The following is a 16,874-nucleotide window of genomic DNA, read 5'->3' as shown; positions in this document are numbered from 1 at the left end:
TCTTTTGACTCGTGTCAAAAAATGTACTTTTCATGTTTCAGTCACATTTTAGATGATTGTCCACCACAAGTCACAAGCAGGAAAGACTTTGGGAAAAGGTACTTGAGGGCTGGCATTCTGATACACAGTAGCTAGTCAATAAAAGTTGGCTAAATGTAACACTACCCTGTGGACTCTAGCCTGCAGGTGGGCTAGAAGAGCGAACACTCTTAACTGTGTTAGGCCTTAAGGGCGAATAACACCAGGGTTTGCCAGAGCTAAAGGAGCAAAGAGCTATTTCCTGCGCTCAGCTCAGTTCAGCCCCAGAGCAGCGGGGCAGGGAAAGACTGCCGGGGTTCTTTTTTTACGTGATGAGCCACGACCGAAGGCTCCGCTCCGAGTCTAAGGGGAAAATGTACACAAAACAGGGCACAAATGGGGATAAATCCTTGAAATTCATTCTCCCCACGTGCTCCCTGATTTTCTCAGCAAGCGGATGTTTTTCCCTCAGCCGCGGAGCACTATCCGGAGGTTGTCTCAAACCAGTTCCCCGCGTACGTCATAAACGAGGCGCAGCCCTCCAGGCGCCCTTCTCCCGTCGTCCTCCGCTTCACTCTCCGCCTCTTCTTCCCCGCCCCTCCCACCCCAGGTTTCGAAGAGCTCTCTGCGTGCTCCGAGAATCCAGCCAGGCCCTGTTCGTTCCCTCCCTTCCCTGTTGCCATTGGTTGCTTACGTACACGTGACTGCAATGTTGCCTCCCGATTGGCTAAAATCAGAAGCGTCATCGGCGGCTAGAGAGCGGAGGGGGGAAGTCAGCTTGAGGGAGACCGGATTGGGGGAGGGGTCCAGGCCTGTCCTCCCCAGCGGCTGCGGCAGCACCAGCGCCGGCCGCCACCGCCTCTGAAACGCTGAGGAGGAGGAGCGGCTGGAGGAGTAGGAGGAGGAGGTGCGCCCTGGGGAGAGGGATGCCCACCGTTCAGGCCTGGTGGTGAATGCTGAGGAGAGTCACGGTTGCTGCAGTTCGTGCCGCAGGGAAGAAGTTCTGGTGTGAGGCCGGGCGAGAGCTCGCGGCGCCGTGGAGAATCGAAGCGCGGGGTCAGTGCGAAGACTCTGCTGCCGCCAGACCCTTTCCTACTCTGACCATGCCTGGAAGGAACAAGGCGAAGTCTACCTGCAGCTGTCCTGACCTGCAGCCCAATGGACAGGATTTGGGCGAGAGCGGCCGGGTTGCCCGCCTAGGAGCCGATGAGTCTGAGGAGGAGGGACGGAGAGGGCCTGTCAGTAATGCCGGAGACCCTGAGATCGTCAAGTCCCCCAGCGACCCCAAGCAATACCGGTGAGGGAGGAGGCTTGGACTGGGGAGAACAGAGTGCGGGCCTCTGTGTTGTTGCCGCCGAAGGAGCAACAGGGGCATACTTCCCAACCCTAATGCTTTTTGGATGGAGGTAGCAAGGGCAGTTACGGGCTTCCATGTGGTGTCGTCTAGACAAGAGGGAAATCTTGGTTTTCACAGGGAGTCAGAGAATGTCAGAATGGGAAGGGCTGTTCGAGTAATTTTGACGTTAGTTAAAGCTAGAAAGGAGGTGTCTTTAAGGAAGGCAGGCTGGATGGTGAGGGAGTCTTAGTACTGTATGTCATGAGGAAAGGTTGAAGGAATTGGAGATTTTAATTTTGGAAAAGATAATTTAAGGGGCATATTATCACTATTATCAAATATTTGAGGGGCCTTTAGGTGGAAGAGGAGTAAAATTAATGAGTGGAAGTTACAAGGGATTGGCGGTGGCTTCAGTAAAAACTTTGTAACATAGTTGGCCTAAGATGAAGTGGATTGTATCCATGAGTAGTTCCCTATCATAAGAATGATTGGGTGACCTCTTCCAGAAATATTTTGGAGAAGACTTGGGTCTCAATTGGGTGAGTCATAGAAACTTTTAAGATTTCTTCTAATTCTAAAATTCTCTACTTTTGGTTTATGTGGGCATCCTCTAAACATCTTCTGGTGGCTCAATATTCAGGCCTACCTGAATATTTCCTTCAGAGGTAGCTTATTTCCTAGAATGTCATGACTGTGATGCATTTCAAACAGAGATCATTTTGTAAGTTCTCATTCATTGAGTAGAATGCTGAAGAAGGATTCCGGTTAGGAACCAGTTTTTTATAACCCCTTACAGTGTTATAGCAGGAAAAAACCTTAGAAATAATCTTTTCCACTCCTTACCCTCCGTTTGACAGACAGCTGAAACTGAGGTTGAGAAAGAAGACTCAGCCCAAAGGTTAGGACCAGCCCAGTTTCCTCTTTCACTACAAATCTAGAGTTTAACAGTACAACTCTTTTTATTATTTTCTCAGACTGCAGGGTCAAGAGATTATTATAGTCGGGCTAAATTTTCTCTGTTGCTCATCAAATCGGTAGTTGCACTGGTAATGTGTAAGTAAATGAGCATGTTGAAAACTTGATAAAAGATGTCTAGTTTTTGACTTCCACATTCAAATGTTCAGTAAAGGCTTCAGTTTTTTTTTCTTTGTTTTGCTAATATAAAGTTACACAGTAATAGCTAATACCCATAAAATATATACTTTGTATCATACTGTTTTAACTGCTTTGGATTTATTATTTCATTTAGTGAGCTCATTTTTGGCAAATTCATTTGACAAATACTTACTTGCTTTAGGTGCTGAGCTATCTTACATCTTTTCTGAAATTTAGTGTGGTGGTGTTGTTAGGTGCTGTGGAGTTGGTTCTGACTCATAATAACCCTCCGTACAACAGAACGAAACACTGCCTGATTCTGCGCCATCTTCATATTCATTGTAATGTTTGAGCCCATTGTTGCAGCCACTGTGTCAGTCCATTTTATTGAGGGCCTTCCTCTTTTTTGCTGACACTCTACCAAGCATGATGTCCTTCTCCAGGCTCTGGTCCCTCCTGATAACATGTCTAAAGTATGTGAGATGAGCTCTCAACATCCTCATTTTTTTTTTTTCTAATTGTGCTTTAGGTGAAAGTTTATAGCACAAATTAGTTTCTCATACAAAACCTTATCCCACATTGTTATGTGACCCTAGTTGCCATCCCCATAAGGTGACTGCACATCCCTCCTTTCCACGCCAGATTTCCTGTGTCCATTCAGCCAGCTCCTATCCCTTTCTGCCTTCTCATCGCACCTCCCGACAGGAGCTGCCCATTTAGTCTCATGTATCTCCTTGAACTAAGAAGCACACTCGTCACGAGTATCATTTCATGTCTTATGTTGTTGTTCTTGTTAGGTGCCGTTGAGCTGGTTCCGACCCATAGTGACCCAAAGCATAACACACCGAAACACGGCCTGGTCCTGCACCATCCTCACAATTGTTGCTATGCTTGAGCCGGTTGTTGCAGCCACTGTGTTAATCCATCTCATTGAGGGTCTTCCTCTCTTTCACTGATCCTCTGCATTACCAAGCATGATGTCCTTCTCTAGGGACTGATCCCTCCTGATAACATGTCCAAAGTATGTGAGATGTAGTTTCACCATCCTTGCTTCTAAGGAGCATTGTGATTGTACTTCTTCCAAGACAGATTTGTTCATTTCTTTGCAGTCTATGGTATATTCAGTATTCTTTGTCAGCATCGTAATTCAAAGGTGTCAATTCTTCTTTGGTCTTCCTTATTCCTTGTTCAGCTTCCCCATGCATATGAGGCAGTTAAAAACACCATGGCTTGGGTCAGGTGCATCTTAGTCCTCAAGGTAACGTCTTTGCTTTTCAACACTTTAAAGAGGTCTTTTGCAGCCAATTTGCCCAATGCAATGCGTGTTTTGATTTTTGACTGCCGCATCCATGGAGTGGGTGCATCCATGGATGTTGATTGTGGATCCACATAAAATGAAATCCTTGACAACCTCAATCTTTTCTCCATTTATCATGATGTTGCTTATTGGTCTAGTCGTGAGGATTTTTGTTTTTGTTATGTTGAGGTGTAATCCTTACTGAAGGCTGTGGTCTTTGATCTTCATCAAGAAGTGCTTCAGGTCTTCTTTACTTTCAGCAAGCAAGGTTGTGTCATCTGCATATCTCAGGCTGTTAATAAGTCTTCCTCCAATCCTGATGCCTGTTGTAATGGATTGAATTACATCCCCCCAAAATATGTGTGAACTTGGCTAGGCCGTATGTGTTTATCCTCCATTTTGTGTTTTTCCTATGTGTTATAAATCATGGTCTCTGCCTGTGGTTAAAAGGATTAGGGTGGGATGTAATACTCTTGATCAAGCCGTATCCCTGATCCAAAGTAAAGGGATTTTCCCTGGGGTGTGGCCTGCACTGCCTTTCATCTCTCAAGAGATAAAAGGAAAGTGAAGCAAGCAGAGAGTTGGGGACCTCATACCACCAAGAATGCAGCACCAGGAGCAGAGCAGATCCTTTGGACACGAGGTCCCTGCATCTGAGAAGCTCCTTGACCAGGGGAAGATTGAAGACAAGGACTTTCCTCCAGAGCCGACAGAGAGCGAAAGTCTTCCCCTGGAGCCAACACCCTGAATTTGGACTTGTAACCTACTAGACTGTGAGAAAATAAATTTCTCTTTGTTAAAGCCATCTACTTGTGGTATTTCTGTTATAGCAGTACTAGATTACTAAGACACCCCTTCTTCATGTAGTCCATCTTCTCAGATTATTTGATCAGCATACAGATTGAATAGGTATGGTGAAAGGATACAACCCCGATGCAAACCTTTCCTGACTTTAGACCATGCAGTATCCTGTTGTTCTATTCAAAGGACTGCCTCTTGATCCGTGTACAGATTTCTCATGAGCACAATTAAGTCTTCCAGAGTTCCCATTCTTGGCAATGTTATGCATAATTTGTTATGATCTATACAGGTGAATGTCTTTGCATAGTCAATAAAACACAGGTAAACATCTTTCTGGTATTTCCAGCTTTCAGCTAGGATCCATCTGACATCAGCAATGATATCCCTGGTTCCATGTCCTCTTCTAAATCTGGCTTGAATTTCTTTCATTTCCCTGTACTTATAGTGCTACAGCTGTTTTTGAATGATCATCAGCAAAATTTTGTTTGCAGGTAATATTAATGATATTGTTCCATAGTTTCCGCACTCAGTTGGATTACCTTTCTTGGGAATAGGCATAAATATGGATCTCTTCCAGTAGGTTGGCCAGGTAGCTGTTTTCCAAATCTCTTGGCGTAGACAAGTGAACACTCCCGGTGCTGCATCAGTTTGTAGAAACATCTCAGTTGGTATTCTGTCAATCCTGGAGCCTTGTATTTTGCCAGTGCCTTCAGTGCAGCTTGGACTTCGTTAGTATCATCGGTTCCTGATTATATGTTACTTCCTGAAATGGTTGAATGCTGACCTATTCTTTTTGGTATAGTGACTCTGTTTTCCTTCCGTCATCTTTTGATGTTTCCTGCATCATTTAATAGAATCCCTGTAGAATCCCTCAGTATTGCAACTCGGGGCTTGAATTTTTTCTTCAGTTCTTTCAGCTTGAGAAATGCTGAGCGTGTTCTTCCTGTTTGGTTTTCTATCTCCAGCTCTTTGCACATGTCATCATAATATTTTACTTTGTCTTCTTGAGTCGCCCTGTGAAATCTGTTCAGCTCTTTCACTTCATCATTTTTTCATTTTGCTTTAGCTACTCTACGTTCAAGAGCAAGTTTCAGAGTCTCTTCTGACATCCATTTTGGTCTTTTTTTTCTTTTCTCCTTTTAATGACCTCTTGCTTTCTTCATATATGATGTCCTTGATGTCATCCCACAACTCGTCTGGTCTTCGGTCATTAGTGTTCAGTGTGTCAAATAAGTTCTTTTGAGATGGTCTCTAAATTCAGGTGGGATATACTCAAGGTCATACTTTGGCTCTTGTGGACTTGTTCTAATTTTCTTCAGTTTCAACTTGAACTTGATATGAGTAGTTGATGGTCTGATCTGCAGTCAGCCCCTGGCCTTGTTCTGACTGATGAAATTGAGCTTTTCCATCGTCTCTTTCCACAAATGTAGTTGATTTGATTTCTCTGTTTTCCATCTAGTGAGGTCCATGTGTATAATCGCAGTTTATGTTGGTGATAAAAGGTATCTGCAGTGAAGAAGTCGTTGGTCTTGCAAAATTCAATCATGCAGTCTCCACCATGTGTCTATCACTGAGGTCGTGCTTTCTAACTACCGATCCTCCTTTGTTTCCACCTTTCGTGTTCCAATCACTAGTTATTATCAGTGCATTCTGATTGCATGTTTGATGAATTTCAGACTGCAAAAGTTGGTAAACATCTTCAGTTTCATCGTCTTTGGCTTTTAGTGGTTGGTGCATACATTTGAATAATAGTTGTGTTAACTGGTCTTCCTTTTAGGCATATGGATATTATTGTATCACTGACTGCATTGTACTTCAGGATAAATTTTGGAATGTTCTTTTTGATGATGAGTGCAATGACATTCCTCTTCCAGTTGTCATTTCCCGGCATAGTAGACCATATGATTGTCCGATTCAGAATGACCAGTGCCAGTCCATTTCAGTTCATTAATGTCTAGAATATCTATCTTTGTGTGTTTCATTTCATTTTTGATGATTTCTAGTTTTCTTAGATTCATACTTCATACGTTCCAGGTTCAGATTATTAATGGATGTTTGCAGCTGTTTCTTCTCATTTTGAGTCATGCCACGTCAGCAAATGAAGGTCGAAAAAGCTTGACTCCATCTACGTCATTAAGGTTGACTCTACTTTGAGTAGACAGCTCTTTTTCAGTCGCATTTTGAGTGCCTTCCAACCTGAGGGGATCATCTTCTGGCACTATATCGGACAATCTTCCGCAGCTATTCATGAGGTTTTCACTCGCTAATTCTTTTCAGAAGTAGACCGCCAGGTCCTTCCTAGTCTGTCTTAGTCTGGAAGCTCAGCTGAAACCTGTCTGCCGGGGTGGCCCTGCTGGTATTTGAATACCAGTGGCATGGCTTTCAGCATCACAGCAACTCACAAGCCCCCACAGTATGACAAACTGACAGATGCTTGGCAGTTATGTCTTATAGTCCAGTCTATTCTTTGTCTGAAGAGTTGGCTTTGGGAATGGTTTTAGTTCTGGGTTAACAGAAGTCTGGGGGCTACGCCTTCTGGGGTTCCTCGAGTCTCAGACCATTAAGTCTGGTCTTTTTACTAGAATTTGAGTTCTGCACCCCACTTTTCTCCTGCTCCCTCAGGGACTCTCTGTTGTGTTCCCTGTCAGGGTGATCATTAATGGCAGCTGGGCACCGTCTGGTTCTTCTGGTCTCAAGCTGATGGATTCTCTGGTTTATGTGGTCCCTTTTATTTCTTGGGCTAATATTTTCCTTGTGTCTCTTTACCATCACTTCTAAGGAGCATTCTGGCTGTACTTATTCTAAAACAAACCTGTTCATTCTTCTGGCAGCCCACGGTAAATTAATCTTTGCCAACACCGTAATTCAAAGGCATCAATTTTTTTTCAGTCTTCCCTTATTCATTGTCCGGCTTTCACATGCACGTGAGATTGAGAATACTTGGATCAGGCACACCTTATTCCTCCAAGTGACATGTTTGGTTTTTAACACTTTAAAAATGTCTTTTGCAGCGCATTTGCCAACAATAGGCAATCAAACAATATGTTGTTTGATTTCTTGACTGCTGGTTCTGTGGGCATTGATTGTGGATCCAAGTAAAATGAAACCCTTCACAACTTCAGTCTTTTCTCCGTTTATCATGATGTTGCTTATTGGTCCAGTTGTAAGGCTACCTAGTTTAGTGTAACTTTATAAGTAACATTGTATTTTGGGTGCTGCACTACAAAGATGATTAAAACAGTCCCTGCTTTTAGGGAACTTACAGACACATTAAAAAAGTAAAATTAGGGCACTAATGTTTTCTAGAAGCCATAATGAAAGTATGTGCTGCATATTGGGGAATAAAGTAAGAAATGGCAAATTCCACCTGAGAAGAAAGGAAGGACTTCAAAGAGGAAATGATGCTTCAGAAGTGTTCTTTGAATAGCTGTGTTTTTGGATTGCTATCATTATGGTCAACTCATTGTTCCTTCTTAGTGTCTCAACTTTCTTATTTTAAAATGAAGAGGATTGACTAGGATAGAAGTGTTTCCCAATAACCCATCCTTTCCTTTTCATAAGAGCAAATTCACTTTTACTTGTTTTTTATATTAGAATTCCACTTAGACTTTCGAAGAAACAGTTTTGTAACTTTAAAAGAAAGGTGAAAAATCCCAGGACTAGGTATCTTCAAAGACTTATCCAACCTAAAGTTAATTTCTGTAAAATTTTGTAACCAGAAACATATATGAGACATCTGCAGGCCAGAAAGCTGAGTTATCCTTTCAGGCCCCACTCAGCTATTATATATCTGTAAAGTCTCTCCAGGCAGAACTAATCCCTCCTTCCGTTGTATTTCAGCAGGACATTGTACTTGGTCCATTAAAATACATATATCACATCACAGAATTGTGTGTCTTTTCGAATGTGTGAATAAGCACCAGAAGAGCACCTGTTTTAAAGGAATATTGTGATACAATGCCTTGAGAGATTTGTTTACCAGTTTGTATTTATTAAGTAATAACCTGTGGAATTTTACTCTTGTATGTGTGCAATATTTATTCAGTTCTTTTGAAATGTTACGCATACCTGCAGGACACCTATTGCACCTTTTTAAGGGACTGCTCAGTAAGTGTTGATTTCTTTCTCTTCTGGAAGGATTAAGAGACTCCAGAATGGGAACTATTGTTCAAATCTTCATTCACGGTGCTTACCTTGCTTACCAGATCGTCTGTAGTGAACCATTTCACGTTTTTTCACCACATCAAAAACTCTGCTTCTAGGCATGGCTGGCATCTGCCTCTCTTGCAACCCCATAGCACCTGGCATCTGCCTCTCTTCCAACCCCATAGCACCTTCCTACAGAATCAAAGCCTCTTTTCAAATTTATAACCCCTAACATGCGTGAATGAGGAATTGTTCACTACAGATTAGGAAGTAAGCCTGTACTTACCTTGTTTATTGGATATTCTGCTCCTGCTAAGTAGTCAATTACTTTAACAACGAAGAACACTTTTGTTAGGAAGTTCGGATTGACTTAAGTAAGCATGAAACAATTACCGTGTTTACGTTTTTGTAAAAAGACCTATCTTTCTGTGGGGGAGGAGAGAACATATGAAAAGGCGTGTAAGTTTCTGAAGGGCAAGACCTTCTGATTTAAATTTTGATGTGATTGTTACAAGATATGGTTATCTTGATAAATTCTCAATATAGTAACAGTGGGTGAATGCTGAATGAGGTACAAGTTATCTCTTACAATTTATTATGTTGTTAACTCTTGTGTGCTGATGAACAGAAGGGGGATTATAATCCTGTTGAGCAGGAAATCTTTGGGAACACAATTATGACTAACACTTGCTAGCCTCCCAAATAGTTAGGGGCTGGGTGGCTCACATCTGAGCAGAAGCCTTAGGCAAATCTAAGATATCAGAAGGCAGCTATATATCAGAAAAAAGAGAACATCTTCTTTTTATATTGGACAGGAAGAACATGGGTTTACTGATCATTTCAATTAAAACCCCTGGGATAGGAATATTTTTATCAAATATATAAGGCAGCAATTCACATTTGTATGTATGGAACCAAAAGCAAGCCCGTTGCTGTAGAGTCTATTCTGACTCATGGTGACCCCATGTATTACAGAGTAGAATTGCTCCATAGGGTTTTCTTGGCTTAATCTTTTCCAAAGCAGATCTCCAGGTCTTTCTTCCGCATCACTGCTGGGTGGCTTTAAACCACCAACTTTTAGGTTAATAGTTCAGCACAAACCATTTGCACCACCCAGGGAATTTGTATGTATATAGGGTCGCTATGAGTTGGAATCGACTCGACGGCACTGGGTTTGGTTTTTTTTTGGTTTATCCACATTAATAGTGTGATCCAGAATCTTAGAGGTACAAGAAAAATCATGTGCTTACTTGTATATATAAATTCTAGGAGCTTAACAGAAACTCTAGTGGCATAGTAGTTACTTGCTACAGCTGCTAACCAAAAGGTTGGCAGTTTGAATCCACCAGGTGCTCACTGATACTCTATGGGGCGGTTCTACTCTGTCCTACAGGGTTGCTATGAGTCGCAATCAACTCGATGGCAATGGGTTAGGTTAGGTTTAGGAGCTTAACACCATCTAATCCCTTGAAAACAATCTGATAACTGAATCCAAAACACTCGATTTTGGTTGTACTTTTTGTGTCTTATAAAGTAGAGGTAAGATAGGTCTTACCTTGTGAGATTCAAGCTCATTTAAAAAAGTGAATGCTTTTAAGGCTAAAATACATTAGATTCTCTAAATAGTAATATGACTTTAATAAACATATCTTTTGTTACCATTCCTTAGACAGGTTTCTTCACTGTGGACTGATGGACTGGTAAGAATAGAACATTAATGTTCTTAACAAAAATGTTGTTTTTGGAAATAAGATTTAATGTTAAAAAGCGCTGTTTTTGAAGAACTGAATGGTGTTAAGAGCGCTCTTGCCTTCAAGGAACTCATAATCTAAAGAGTGGGGTCAGGGAGCAGATACTGAAGCTGAAATGTATTAAATGTAATAGATAGAGGATAGAGATATGTGTAAAGTATGCATTTTAGTCATCTGTGTGAGTATCTGGAAACCCCACCGGCATAGTGGTTAAGACTTGTGGCTGCTAACCAAAAGGTTGGCAGTTCAAATCCACAAGGCACTCCTTGGAAACCCTATAGGGCTGTACTTATAGAGTTGCTATGAGTTGGAATCAACTCGATGGCAGTGGGTTTGCTTTTGGGTTTTTATGTGACTATCTAGTTTCCCATCAACTAGTTGTATGACCTTGAGCAAGTTAATTAATCTCTCTAAGGCTAAAGGCCTGTAAGAACACAGAAGGAGAGCAACCCATAAACAATTGAAAAAGGGCAGGTAGGAAGCAGGGGAAAACTAATGATAGTGGCATTCTTTTTTTTTTTTTTTAAATGAAGAGCCAATGGTGTAGAATATTTTAAGCAAGGAGTGATCATTGTTATATAATACTGAGAGATTGAATAACAAGGACTTATACTGTCTTTGGAGATGGCACCCAAGAAATTATCGGTCCCTCATAAAAACAGCTTCAAAGGAATGGTAGGGAGGCAGAGCCAGATTGCAATGAGTTAAGGGAGTGAATAGAAAGCAGGAAATTTTAGGTAGCGAGGTAGACATTTTAAAGAAGTTTGATGTTAAAGGGGAGGAGTTGGAAGGAGGTTATAGGATAAAGCAGTACAGAATGTCAAGGGAGTTTTTTTCAAGATGGAAAATACTTGAGTATGTTTATTGCCTGAGGAAAAAATAACGAGAGAGAGAGAGAAGTTGAAGATACAGGAGATAATGGATGGGAAAGGTCCTTAGATGGTAGTGAGGTGACAGGATCAAGAACATACAAGGAGGGATTGGTTTTAGAGAGAAGGAAGAGAAAATTTCACTCAAAGTGGAAGAAGGTATAATGAGTGTGAATGAGGCAATGAGGAGTTGAAAGAGTTTGTGTTTTATAGACTTTTTTTTCTTCTTCCTGTAGAGTAGGCATTAAACCCAAACCAAACCCATTGCCATTGAGTCAGCTCCAACTCATAGCGACCCTATGGGACAGAGTAGAACTGCCCGTAGGTCTCCAAGGCTGTAAATCTTGAGGGTAGCAGACTGCCACATCTATCTACTGCGGAGTGGCTGGTGGGTTTGAATCGCTGACCTTTTTGGTTAGCAGTTGAGTGCTTAACCACTGTACCACCAGGGCTACTTGAAGTAGGCATTAAGGTCTACCTAAGTGGTCTTCTGAGAAGTTGTAGGGGAAGCAGTAGAAAGTATAGGGGAAGCCTTGAGTGGTGAAGGTTTGAAATAGCTAATGTAGAGAATGGGTGAATTATACTTTAGTACATACTAAGAACTTGTGGGTTCTGGAGCATGAAAATGATACAAGTGAAGCAATGTTTTAATAGATTAATCTGAAAGTAGTTGTGTTAGTTATCTAGTGCTTCTGTAACAGAAATACCATTGGTGGGTTTCTTTGATAAACAAAATTTATTTTCTCACAGGAGGCTGTTGTTATGTGCTGTTGAGTTGGATCTAACTCACGGTAACCCTGTGTACAACAGAAAGAAACACTGGCTAGTACTGTGCCTTATTCACAATCATTGCTATACATCTTGTTGAGGGTCTTCTTTTTCACTGACCCTCTACTTTACCAAGTATGATGTCCTTCTCCAGGGACTGGTCCCTCCTGATAACATGTCCAAAGCTGATAAGAAATTAGCTGTTAATCTTATTGAGGATCCTTATTTGTGATGAGCACTTGTTACTTGATATTTTCAAGATTGTCTTTCAACAGCTTGATTATAATGTGTATCAGTATGGATCTCTTTGAGTTTAATTTGCTTGGAGTTCATTGAGCAATCTTTTTGTGTGTAGGTTTGTATCTTTCAGCAAATTTGAGACATTTTTGGCCATTATTTCTTCACAAACTCTGTCTCTTTCTTATCTCCTCTTAGGACTCCCATAGTGCATATGTTGGTTGGTTTGATGATATCTCACAGATCCCTTAGGGTTTTGTTCACTTTTCTTCATTCTTTTTTCTTTATGCTCCACAGACTGGATGATTTCAGTTATCCTATCTTCGAGTTCATTGAGTCTTTCCTCTGCCTGCTCAGATCTGCTATTGAACCCCTTTAGTGAATATTTCATTTCAGTTATTGTAATTTTCTGTCCCAGAATTTTTGTTTGGTTCCTTTTTATAATTTCTTTCTCTGTATTGGTATTATCATTTGGTTCGTACATCATTTTCGTTGTGTTCTTTAGGTTTTTGTCCATGATTTCCTTTAGCCCTTTGAACATATTTAAGACAATTGATTTAAAGCTTTTTTGTGGTAAGCCTGTTTGTTGTCTTTACTTTCTGTCAGTTTACTTTTTTACTTCGAATGGGTCATTTTTTTGTTTAAGTTTCTTTTTATGCTTTGTGATTTTGTTGTTGTTGAAAACTGGACGTTAAAAAAAAAAAACAAACCTGTTGCTGTCGAGTCGGTTCCAACTCATAGCAACCCTGTAGGACATAGAATTGCTCCATAGGGTTTCCAAGGAATGCCTGGTGGATTCGAGCCGCCAGCTTTTTGGTTAGCAGCTGTAGTTTTTAACCACTACACCACCAGGGTTTCTACCTGGATATTAGAACATTAAAATGTGATGACTCTGGAAAATAGATTCTTCCTCTTCCCTAGAGTTTGCTGTTTTTGCTTGTTGCAGACTTAGCTTGTGCCCAATCGGTGTTAAGATTGAGATTTTTTGAACACCAGTAGTTTAAAAAAACAAAACAAAACCTCTTCCAGTCTTTGTGGATTGACTCTTAGCTGGGGCAGTCCTTTAACATTTAGTCAGGCCATTTACAATCTGCCTCAGTTTTCAAATTCTGCTTATACTGAGCCTGTAGATCAGGCAGTGGGGAAAGCTTAGGGTCTTCACAGGTCTTTTCTAAGTGTACATCCTGTCTTGGGCACGTGTGTGACTTCCTTAATTCCCCCTATGGTGGGGTGCTTTTGAATGCCCTAATTTCCCAAAGAAAATTTCTGTGCTTTTCTTTCAAGGATTTAGGTAGTCTGTTGTTTGTAACATTTTGCCCCATGTGGCTGCAGGTTTTTCGGTTACCTTACAGGGCTTTTGAGCAAGCCCATCATGTTAGGCAAAACAAACGTGTGCCTTGCATCAGTCTTTCAGGTAGCCCCAGTTAGGTTAGAACAAATAAACACAATAATTTACAAATAAATTATCCTCTGTTCCCTCCAGAAATAGTGAGCTGCAAATCCGGACCTCTGTCTTTAAGACTGCCACTGACCAAGTTGCCTTTTTCTTGGTTTGGCATTCACTTCGTTGCTATAAATCTGTGACTGTTTTCCAGAGTTCTGATAAAGTTGATTCTGACAGTTTTTTAAAAAATTTATTACTGTTTGTTAATTAAAAAATTTTATTTTGAAATATATGTAACAACGCATTTCAGCCATTTTTATGTGTACAGTTAAGTGACATTAACTATATTGACTATGTTGTGCAACAGTCACTACTATCCATTTCCAAATTTCTCATCTTTTTTTTTTTTTTTAATGTTTTTATGGAGGGATGGGTGTTTGGGGTGCCTACTTTGCTATTTTTCTGACAGCATTCCAGTATTTTTTTACAATTTATATTTTGTATCCTTTTTCCCATTAGCTGTGATCTCTAATACGATGTTGAGTGAAAGTTATGATAATGCACATTTTATTCATAAAAAAAAAAAAACAAAAACCCAGTGCTGTCGAGTCGATTCCGACTCAAAGCGACCCTATAGGACGGAGTAGAACTGCCCCATAGAGTTTCCAAGGAGCGCCTGGCAGATTTGAACTGCCGACCCCTTGGTTAGCAGCCGTAGCACTTAACCACTACGCCACCACGGTTTCCTTTTATTCATTACTGACTTTAAATGAACTTGTTGTTTATTTGTGGAAGCTACCCTCTGTTAAGCTAAGGACAACTTTTTGTGTTCTTACTAAGGAGTGGATTTTGGATTTTTATTAAATCATTTTTATTGCACAAGTAAATGTACAGTAGATCCTCAATATTCATGAATTCCATTTTGGCGAGTTTGTAAAAAATAACTTGTGATGCTTTTGTGGTCATTTGTGGACATGTAAATGTGCAGAGTAGTAAAACATTCCCAGCTACAGTTGAACAAGGCTTGTTTGGTATTCGCTAGTTCAGTGTTCACAGGGACTTTATAGAAAATAGCAACCATGGATATCAGGAATTGACTGTACTTTTATTATAAAAGATTGAAAAAGTACAGAAATTATAAAGCATGAAAGTCCTTTCTCTTCTCCCCAGATACATATTTAAACAAACGAACAAACCCGTTGCTGTCGAGTCCATTCTGGCTCAGAGCAACCCTATAGGATAGAGTAGAACTGCCCCATAAGGCTTCCAAGGAGTACCTGGTGGATTTGAACTGCTGACATTTTGGTTAGCAGCCGAACTCTTAACCACTATGCCACCAGAGTTTCTCTCCAGATATATAACCCACCAACCACCCAGTGACTTCCAGATATATACAGCTGTTAAATTTGGTTTGTATCTTCTTCTTTCATTTGCTGTACTTTTAGGTACATTTAATGTATCCGTACGCATAATTTTATTTATTTTTACAAAACTAGGTGTTTCATTTTATCTGATGTTTTGTTTCATTCGGCAGATATTAAGTACCTACCATGTTTCAGGGCCCCTTCAGACAATAACATTCGTTTGTTCATTCAATAAATGTTTCTTAAATCTTTACAACATATCATGTGCTGTTTTATAGCTGTGAAGAAAAAAGACCCAGCTAACATCCTAAAGGTACAGACAGAAAACAAACAGAAAGTCAACTAATGATAAATGCTGTGAAGAAGTTTTAAGCAGGGTAAAAGAGGTTAGAGACTGGGGTGCTATATTAGATAGTGTGGTCAGATAAGGCATTTCTGAAAGGAGGAAATTTCAGCAAAAACTTGAAAGAGGTTAACAGCCATACAAATACTATATCTGAGGGAAAATCTCTTAGGGCAGAGGAAACAGCAAGTGCGAAGTTCCTGATATAGAAGCCTGTTTAGAATATTCAAGAAACAAGTCATTTGGTGAAATAAGAGAAAACAAGGGAGGAGCAGTGGGAAAAAAGTTAGAAAAGTAGTGGGAGACTGGATTATTTAGAGTTTTGGAGGCCATGATAAGGATTTTGGATTTTATTCCAAGTATTATGGGAAACCATTGATGGTTTTTGAAAAGGACAATGTCCTGATCTGCTTTATGGAGACTGCTGAGAATAGACCTGTGGTCTGTGTGTGTTTATGTGTATGAGTGTGTGTATGTTAGTGGGTGGGTATGCTAGGATATTAACGTTAGGTTGGAAATAAGGAGACCACTTAGGAGAGTAGAGATGATGACAGCATGGACTAGAGAAGTAGTTGTAAAGATGATGAAATGTTAACAGATTTGTGATTATTTTCAAAGTAGAATGCATGGGATTATTTTGAAAGTAGAATGCCTTTAGTTTTTTTTTTCCTGTTCTGTTATTTATTTTGAAAATTTTAAGCTAATAAAAAAACTGCTCTTTACTAAAGCTGAGCAGAGTTTCTGCCTCCTACTATTCTTCACCCTGCCTTGATGTCTGATATGGATGTCTGGGACAACCTCAAATGGTGCTTCTGGTTCTCTCCATCTCTAAGATTCATACTAGGATTCAGTTTTAGGCGGATTGTTCCCATTCTTAGAAAACAGTTCCTGTGCTGCTACTGTTTGGCTAACTAGTTGGCAGGGAGGGGTGTGGCCTGATTGGCCAAATGATGACTGAAAGTCTTTATTATTTAAGACTGTAATATTTGATATATGCCGAAGAAAACATGCAACTCTATATAAGTGGTGAATAATAAACTCAAGAAGAATAACTCATCGCTCAATTTAAGAACTAGATTCTATGCCCATCCCTATCTTCTCCATCTATACCCCCCAGCGATTCTGAATGTTTTTTTTTTGGCCTAAAAAAATTTTATCACATATATATGTGCACCTAAACAATATACTGTTTACTTTTGCTTGTTTTTGCCTTTGTATGAATAATATTCATATGCTGAGTAGTCTTCTGTGACTTGGTTTTTTCATTCATTATGATGTTTTAAAGATTTACCAGTGTTGTAGCTTGTTGCTGAATTAGGTATTTCCCTGTTTTATAATATTTCATTCTGTGAAAAAAATTCCTTTTTGTGAATATACCACAGTGTTTTCATTCCGCTCCCAGTGGACATTTGGGTCATTGCCAGTTTTATTAATAATTGAGCTTATCATGAGGCTTTCCCTACTC

The 16,874-nt window shown here is 40.3% G+C and overlaps 1 protein-coding gene across 2 annotated transcripts in view; it reads left to right on the top strand.

Annotated features, from left to right (window-relative positions):
- Positions 1-800: 800 nt before the first annotated feature.
- Positions 801-16,874, top strand: part of NRDC (nardilysin convertase) — an 82,132-nt gene continuing 66,058 nt past the window's right edge. For both annotated transcript variants that reach the window (XM_049875158.1, XM_049875160.1), the window contains exon 1: positions 801-1,315. In XM_049875158.1, the coding sequence (XP_049731115.1) occupies positions 972-1,315 (344 nt within the window). In that variant the 5' untranslated portion in view covers positions 801-971. The remainder of the gene's footprint in view (positions 1,316-16,874) is intronic.

This window comes from Elephas maximus, chromosome 3 (genome assembly GCF_024166365.1).
Source record: "Elephas maximus indicus isolate mEleMax1 chromosome 3, mEleMax1 primary haplotype, whole genome shotgun sequence".
Taxonomy (NCBI): domain Eukaryota; kingdom Metazoa; phylum Chordata; class Mammalia; order Proboscidea; family Elephantidae; genus Elephas; species Elephas maximus.
The sequence above is the reverse complement of the archived record's forward strand: the minus strand, read 5'-3'. Positions and strand labels throughout refer to the sequence as shown.